Source organism: Chinchilla lanigera, unplaced genomic scaffold, assembly GCF_000276665.1.
Source record: "Chinchilla lanigera isolate Chin_1 unplaced genomic scaffold, ChiLan1.0 scaffold00006, whole genome shotgun sequence".
In the NCBI taxonomy this organism is placed as follows: domain Eukaryota; kingdom Metazoa; phylum Chordata; class Mammalia; order Rodentia; family Chinchillidae; genus Chinchilla; species Chinchilla lanigera.
This window is the reverse complement of record NW_004955407.1, coordinates 30,608,951-30,617,663: the sequence shown is the minus strand read 5'-3', so window position 1 is coordinate 30,617,663 and position 8,713 is coordinate 30,608,951. Positions and strand designations below refer to the sequence as shown.

Here is an 8,713-nt window from a genome sequence, read left to right as displayed (position 1 = left end):
GAGACTTATGATTTAGTTACCAAACTACTAAATTTTCTTTATGAGGGGGAAGGCTTCTTAAGAGACAATTAACTTCTAGATTCACAAGGTGTTCTAAGGCAGGCTGGTGTGAGCCAAGGAAGCCAGGCCAACCAGGGAGGGAGCCCCACCCACCAGCAAGGATGTATAAAAGCTCAGAAGCTTGAAGTGACATTCAGAATCCAGAAGCTAAACTTCAGAGAGATACCCACTGCCCTCCACCTGGCATCATGTCCTTCAACTGCTCCACAAGAAATTGCTCTTCCAGGCCAACTGGAGGACGCTACACTATCCAGGCCCCAGTTGCTACGGCTACAACCCAAGATGTTGACTGCCTGAGTGGCATCTATTTGCCCAGTTCCTACCAAACTGGCTCTTGGCTCCTGGACCACTGTCAGGAGACCAGCTGCCAGCCCACTGTTTGCGAGCCAACCTGTTACCAGCGAACCTCTTGCATTTCCAACCCTGTCCAGGTAACTTGCTCTCGACAAACAACCTGCTCGACTCCCTGCAGCCGGCCACTCTCCTTTGTCTCTAGTGGTTGTCAGCCTGTGGGAGGCATTTCCAGTGTCTGCCAACCAGTGGGTGGTATCTCCACTGTCTGCCAACCCGTGGGAGGAGTCTCTACTGTCTACCAACCAGCCTGTGGGGTCTCCAGGACGTACCAGCAGTCCTGCGTGTCCAGCTGCCGAAGACCTTGCTAAGTGTCTGGGATCCAGTGAGATAGTCAAGACTCCATGCCCTGCCAGCTGTGTTTCCAGGATCTTCCAGCATGCCGCCTGAATCTCTTCAGTTCCGACTCCATTAACCGCTGCACCTCTGGCTGCCAGCCATGCACAAGCTGCCTTTGGCACTCTAGAATTCTTCTGGCTGGCACTAAGATTACTTTAAGGGCTGATCCCTGGTGCTGGGTATGTCTCTCAATGTTTCCAGAGGCTGTACCACCCACAGGCCAGTCCCAATGCTTCTGACATGTTTTGCCCTTGCTGCTGTATCTCCTGGCTTCTGCTTTTGTCTCTGAAAAAGGGAGTTTGTCTTGCTATGTACTTCTCAATAAACCTGCATTAGTTGGCATTGCATTATGTCTCAACAGAGTTCTTTATTTGAGAGACTTAGTGGTCTGTGAATCATTCTTTGCTGATCAGGGTCTTTTTTGTGAGCTTAGTGTCTGGGTTTAGTCACTGAGTTTCACTGGTGAGCAAGGGATTCTCGTTTACTTATTCCCAGAGTCTTTGGATGTACGGTGAAGTGAGGGCTACAAGAGTTGATGGAGTCCTTTGTGTGTCCCTCAATATTTAGGGGCTCACAAAATGACTTCCATGGAAGAAAAAGAAAAATTACTTGGGAAACAAGGTAGCTGAGAAGGCTGTACGACAAAGTGGGCAGTGGGTTAGAATCAATTAGAGGTTCAGAGTCTTTCTTAATCAGAAGAGCACAGTAGAAACATTTGAAAAGAATCCTTGCATGGTCAGCTGAGAAGGAGGGAAAAGGGAAGGAAGGGATGAAAAAAACACAAGTTGATTTCCAGGCTCCAAAACCGGCTGCCTCCAAAGGGCAGTTCTACTTTTAGCCTCCTCTCCCTCACTGGAGCAAATCAGGGACCCTAAAGGTGCTTGGAGTCAATAAACTTCCATGTTTTAGTAAATCTGGGCAGGAAGGACTAATAAGAATCTCGGAAACATGTTGGTTTATTTTAATTCTCATGGCAGGATTCTTTTTTTTTTTTTAATTTTAAAGATAAAAGGAGGGAAACATTAACAGACATACAACATTTTACAACATATCACAAGCACAATATTCTTGCAGGCTCCCCTGGCCTCCATCTGGACTGATGGGGAGTCGATGTGCTCAGTCCCTTTGCTTTTTATTAGAAAGTGAGAACTGGTACCAGTCGGGTTGCTTTTGTCCTTATCTCTGTTACGTCCAGAAACACATCTCTATATTTTCTCTTCAGAATCACACAAGGAGAAACAGAAGCAGACAAATATACGGAAAATAGAGACAGATGAGGTGCGCGGATCAGGAGGAATAGATGCTTTTCTCCCAGCAGGAGGAGCTTAGAGCCTTGCGGAGAATTTGGTCCTTGTCTCCGCTGCCAGAGCAAAATGTTTTTTATACCACTGATGGTCTTCCAGAAGCAAAATATACACATGATTTTTGCAGAGTGGAAATATTTTCAATTTTTCCTTTGGCTGACTCCACTCTCAGGGTCCCCCTTATCAAAGAAGTATTTACTATGACTTACAGTAATCTCTCGCTAAAGCAGCACATGAGTTTTACAATACATTAATTCCATGCCTCTTTTTTTTTCCCCAAAAAAGAAATACTTTAGTTTTCCAAAATGTTCTGGTTTATTCTAAAATACAAATCACTAGCAGAACTCTAAATGGCCCTTTCAAAGCCATGGTGTAAGTAGCTTTCATTTATTGTTTATTTCGGTCACTTCACGTATAGTTTGGAAAAGTCAAAATTTTTCAGAGGTCTAAAGAGTACTTTTAAAAAATATTTTTGTTTTTTGTTCTTCAGCTTTCTAGATTTCAATAAAAATACAAGAACAGAGATGCTTTATCTTTATGTTTTTATCTAAACGGCTGCTCATTTTTAATAAATGACATTGATATATTAATACATAATGACATAGATGTTATGTTCTGATATTAACAAATACTTGTTTGAGCTATTTATTGCAGGAGTGTGAAATGCAAAGGATATAGTGGTATTGCTAAGCCATTTCCTTGCTTTTATTTCTGGGGAATCATTTTTTTCTGCTATTAGAGCTATTCTATTTATATTTGAACTTAGAAAGTTCTCACCATTCTTTGCCTTGTTACATAATAAATTATAAAGTTTCAAAGTAATCTGAGGAAGAACAGTCTTTTTAGAGATAAGGTTGTGATGGTTTCTTTCTCTTCTTAGCCTAGGGCCTAGAAATGCAATTTGTATCCAATATCCTGTAGCTGGAGGGGAAGAAGTGTAACTTTTGTGGCTTCCGTCACTTGCTTGCAGGCTTGCTTACTTCTGGAAACCCTGGCTAACTCATCTGCAAACCAGAGATGATGATAGCATCTCGTGCCTCTGTGTGCAGAAGTCAGTTAAAGTAATATGTGTGTGGCCCAGATCTCAGGTGGGGCACCTGTCACTTGATATTGGGATGAAATTTGCTCCATCTCCTTTCCTGTTTGGTGGACATTCCAGCTGCTCCTAACATCTCAGGGGAATCTGCTAGTGGAGAGGTCATGAGAAGGTGTCTTCTCTTTTCTTATCTCTGGCTCTGAACTTAAACTTTAGAACAATTAGATCATTTTATGGCTCAGATTATAATTTTACAGTCTATTTCTCTTCCAGCTACCCCACTTCCTTTCCTTGTTTTTCATTAAATCCATTTACATAAGGCATTTGTGTGTCTAAGAGACTTTACTGAAAGTTTAGGGGCATGGAAGACATTTATACAACAAGGATAAAAACCCTCAAATTTCATTATTTTTTTTGTACTGGGTAGAGTACACATAGCATAAAAGTTGCCATTTTAACTATTGTCAAGTGTATAATTTCGTGATGTTAAGTAAATTCACAATGTCATGCAACTATCACCACAATCCACTTCCGGAAGTTTTTCATTATTCTGAGCTGAAACCTTTTGGCCACTGTCTCTGGGCAATTAGCTCCCCTACCTCAAAACCAAATTTCTCCTCTTTTCCTCCTTGTGTCTGTCTTTTCCTTCCTCTCTCTTTCCCTCTGGTGCTTTTCAACAAACAAGAGGATACCTCTCTTGCTGATTATGTGGTGGTGGACAAAGCCGGTGTGAGTTCTGCTCTTATGAAGCTCATAGTTCAGTTTTGTAGAGCAAATTCACAAAGGTCTTTCTTCACTATCCTCTTCTACAGATTACATTTTGAGTCTCAAGCTTTTCTTACCTTTCCAATGTTTTGTAAATGCTTAACAATGTCTTGCATTACAGGAGTTCTCCGTAAATCATGGATGTTGTAATGTTTTTCTTATATGGTACTTGGTTGTTACAAGACTAGGATAGAAACAAAAGGTATGAGTTACTTCTATAACATTTGCCTTTAATTGGAGAGACATAAAGCTTATAAAACTCAAAAGGATGTATCAAGAGCTGGTCAAATGGTGACCCAGTTGTATCTCTTTTGGGCATCTTTCTGAAAGAGTTCAAGACATCACACTGCAGTGATACATGCATACCCATGTTAGCAGCACAGTTCATGATAGCTAAATGTTGAAACTGGTCTATATGTCAGTCAACAGATGAATGGATAAAGAAAATGTAATACATATATATTATATATTATATATAATATATATATGATTAATTATTACTCAGTGATAAAGAAGAATAGATCTGAGTCACTTGTAGGAAAATTGATAGATCTTAATGCTATAATTCTAAGTGAAATAAGTCAGACACAGCAGGTTAAATATTGGGTGATTTTTCTCATAAGAAGAACCCAAAATATAAGTAAGATAAAGAACCAACCTATATGGACAGTAGAAATATCAGTGGCTGTCAGAGGCTGGTGGGGCAAGGATTGAGGGATGAATGCACAAAACCCAGAGTTTTACGGCTGTGAGACCACCTGCTGTGATACTGCAATGGTGGATACATCTCATTCAACATTTTGCCAACCCCATAGCATGTACAAAACCAAGAAGGAACCATAATAGACCCTGGTGACTTCAGGTCATTGCAGGTTCATCAACTGTATCATATGGGCCACTCTGTGAGGGTGGGGTGAGTGGGAGCGTCTTGTGTCTGGAGACGGGGTGGGGTGGTGGGGTGGTGGGGTGGTGGCGGTGGTGGTGGTGGTGAGGTAGGTGGCATAGCTCTGTAACTTACACTCAGTTTTGCTGTGAACCTGATACAGCTCTAAAAATATAGTCTAAATAAAAAATAGAAAAAAATTGGAGGAAAAAATAAAAAGAACCAACCTAAAAGATAGATGATAGAAAACAGAGATAGACTTGGTGAAGATAGGACAAGGACCTGGGGACGGAGGAGAAACGAAAGAAAGGAGGTGAAGGGGAAGTGAGAAGCATCAAGATGTGAAATGTACATGCACTGATGCACCACAATGAATGTGTTTATGATGTATGTATGAATGTGTGTATTATGTAGACATATACTAATCATAAAGGTAAGTAAATCAGATTCCCCGATAAAAATTGAAAAGCAATTGGTTAAATGGTGGGAGTGGATAGCTGGCATACAAGGCTATAGCTAAGCCAATGGCCTCATCACATAGGTAGATGAAATTCGCCCAGCTCTTTGAACTTAACCTTGGTAAAGGCTTGTTTGTTTTCTTCAGATTTTCAGGAAACTCCTATCTGCGCTTAAGAGCTCATAAACACTTTTTCTTTGGTACCGGGAATCGAACTCAGGACCTTGCGCTTGCCACGCAGGTGCTTGTGCCACTGAGCTATATCCCCGGCCCTTCATAAATACTTTTATAAAATACTTTGTGTTTATTTTTACTACTCTGAAATCCTTATTAGAATTTCCGGCTTCACTCTCCCTTATAAAATGTACCTCTTATTTTTAACTGCCTGATATTTGGGCAATGTCATGAGCGATGTCCTAGAATTATATTTAAAGGAATTTTGGTGAATAAAATTGGTTATAATATCATCAAGTCTATTAATTAGATTTATATTGTTTATTTTATATTTTTATGAATTGAGAATAATTATGATTGTGAACAGTACCCATTAGCACAGGTAACATTTATCATGCTATGATGAAAAGCAGATACAATGGGCTTGTCTAAGTTGTTTGGTACCTTATTATAAAAATGGATAGTAAAGGTGATGAGATAGGTAGCAATTATATTAATAACTGGTGCCTGTAAGAAAGAAAGCAGCTGGCTCATGATGAAGAACTGGTTGTTGTTCAGAGCAGGTGTGGTGGACTGACAACTAGTGGCCAACTTGAGGCTTTGTAGCTTCTACCCCTGGATGTTGGGCCTTCCCAGTGCAGGTCCTTGGTACAGACTTGCATGAAACATTGTTGTGGGATTTAGGCCTACAGCTGGACTCATGGGGTGGCATTGCTGTGGGCTCTAGGTCTTCAACCAGACTTATGCAGGACATTGCCATGGGATCCAGGCCTTTGGCTGAATTCTTTGAGTCTTTCTGTGTGGAAAGATCCCCTGAAACCTTTTTGCATTTGACCCTTTGGGTGACTATTATAAAATAATTCTATAAATTATGTGTCCTATATTAATTCCTTTCTCTTGCAAACCCTGATTACAACAGTAGGGTCTGTTGATGTCTTGTGATGCATGGATTTCATAGACAGGCACTTACACATTCGAGTATACTTTTTAAATTCTTTTACAAAAAGGACTTTAACATTTTCATCTGGAACTCTAGCCCCCAAACCCGGTTTTCTTTCTATCAACTTTTTAAAGTCGAATTCTAGTGTTCTTAGGAATACATCAATTATATAATGGCATAGAAAGGTATTTCACTAAAATAAAACACTCTTTTGTTAAACTTTGTCATCATACCAACTTTTATCTCTTGGTTGATGGTGCCATTCACCATCCTCCAAGTCTCCTGGGACTGAAATCTTGCTGTCAGATAGTACTCATCTTTGGCCCAACTTTACACCTTCAGTGAAACACTAGGAAATAGTCCTCCTTCCTAAATAGTAAGAGCAATACTGTAGGGTTTTTCTTTGTTTTTTGTCTATTCCCACCTAATAGGGTAGCCATCGCCTTACTCTAGGGTCTTGTAACAGACCCCTAATCTTGGTGTTTCACTTTTCTATTTTGTCTTCTATGCACACCAATGTCAGATCTATCTGTATTAATGCCCTGGGACTGGCATGACAAAGTACTCCAAACTGAGTGGTTTAAACAACAGGCTCAATAATATGGTCACCATTCCTTTGCCATGGTAAATGATGACTATGAAAACTAAAACTCACTAGAAAGTGAAATGATTTATCTTTAAAGCTTACCCCATAGACAAAAGTTATAGTTATAAATCCTGGGATTAAGGGATGCATTCATTTTCAATTTGATTTAATTAAAATGAGGAAAGAAGCACTTTGGTAGCTTTTACCAAGATATTAATTCATGGACTCTTCCCTTATCTCTGCATGTGATTCTAAAATGAGTTTGGAAAATTTTTAAAGAAAAGCCTGTAAATGGTTACAGATGCATATGTAATATTTTTCTGGAAATAAGAAGTTTTGGAAGAGGAGCAGCCTGGGTAGAGAAAGGTCACATGACTTTGATTGAGGAAGTCTAGTGTTGAATTCAGTTCTATCAAATTGAGGTCCCAGAGTTCTTGCCCCTTCCTGGGTAAAATGGGAATGGTAATGCTGATTTCAAATATTAGCTAAGGCGAGCCTCATGGAAACTATATGCTCCCAGTTGCTTAACACAATAGGAGTTTATTTCTTGCTTATTTCAAGACTTGAAGGGGTGTTCTTACTTAGTCTGTAGCTTTTCTCTAGAAGATGATTTGGGGACAGACGTTCTTTCAGTTGGACCTCTTCCAGCTTGTACACATGACTTCTGGCAGCTGCAGAAGGTCACAGAGTGTGGGGAAGCTGTCACCAGTTAGCTGGGGTCTGGGACATACGGCTTCTGCTCACAGTTCATAGGCAAGTTTCCATTCACATGGCCATGCTTACATGGAAGGATTGGCTTCATATGACCTAGATATGGGCAAAAGAAGAAGGGAAGTGAGTTTTGTGAACAACTAGGTTGTGCTTGCCAAACTTCATAGTTTGTGCATAAGGGTCAGAGAGTGTGATGCAAAAGTCATAGCAGGTTCTATTAAACCCGGGTAGGGTGAACCTGATAGATTTACTTTCCATCTGCCCACTAGAGGAGGTCTGTCTTAGTAAAGAGAATGCATAGGAAGGAATTATTTGGGCATTAATCTTATATATTTAGGGGTTGCTATTGGTGTTTAAGGATCTATTTTTCTAGGGGATATTATTTTTAAATCCCAAGGAACTAATTCTAGACAAAAATTGAGATGTAAATTATTGGTACTCACTTAAAAGGAGCTAATTCTGCTAATGACTACAATAACTGAAAATAATTTATATCTTTTTGACTTGAAATGAAATAAGAATTGACTAGGCAATAGCTCCATAAGGGAAATTTTAGGTATGTTATTATATTTACTTCCATTATATATAAGCTACATAATTTCACCTTAAATATTCTAGGATGGTCCTTGTTTTCATCATATAACAATATACTTTGTAAGATATCAGTGCTGGAAGAGACCTTTGGGTTGACTTGTACACATTCCTCATTTAATGGGTGGGGAAGCTGAGAGGCTGTGACTTGCTTGTCCAATAAAGGACACTTTCACGGAGAGGACCACTAGGACGCTTAACTGAGGATTTGTATATAAAAAGTGCAGGCAATCCTTTTCAGATTTTGTAGCTCTGAAATTCACTCTCATATCTTGGAGAGTTAGCAGGTAAGCAGATTGTTCAGATTGTATGTTTTGACAAGGTCTTTGATACACTTTCATTTAGCAAATAATTATTTGTTGTTCTTCTGAAATTCGTGTGTAACTAGGAGACCTGGATTTGTATTTGTTAAATCTGGCAACACTATGCAGGATGCACCAGAGGAATGGCGGTTCCTCCTGAGTACTTAGCTGGCTATCTAAGCCCAAAGACCTCATGCACTCCTCCTGAAGTCCT

General features: G+C 39.9%; 1 protein-coding gene across 1 annotated transcript; it reads left to right on the top strand.

Annotated features, from left to right (window-relative positions):
* The first annotated feature begins 212 nt into the window (after positions 1-212).
* Positions 213-1,091, top strand: LOC102012159 (keratin-associated protein 11-1). The gene has a single exon (XM_005375656.1). The coding sequence runs from the start codon at positions 249-251 to the stop codon at positions 720-722; it is 474 nt and encodes a 157-aa protein (XP_005375713.1). The 5' UTR covers positions 213-248; the 3' UTR covers positions 723-1,091.
* The last annotated feature ends 7,622 nt before the right edge of the window (positions 1,092-8,713 follow it).

Excerpts from the sequence above, each read along its gene's own strand:
- LOC102012159 (XM_005375656.1), top strand. The coding sequence starts at position 249 with ATGTCCTTCAACTGCTCCACAAGAAATTGCTCTTCCAGGCCAACTGGA.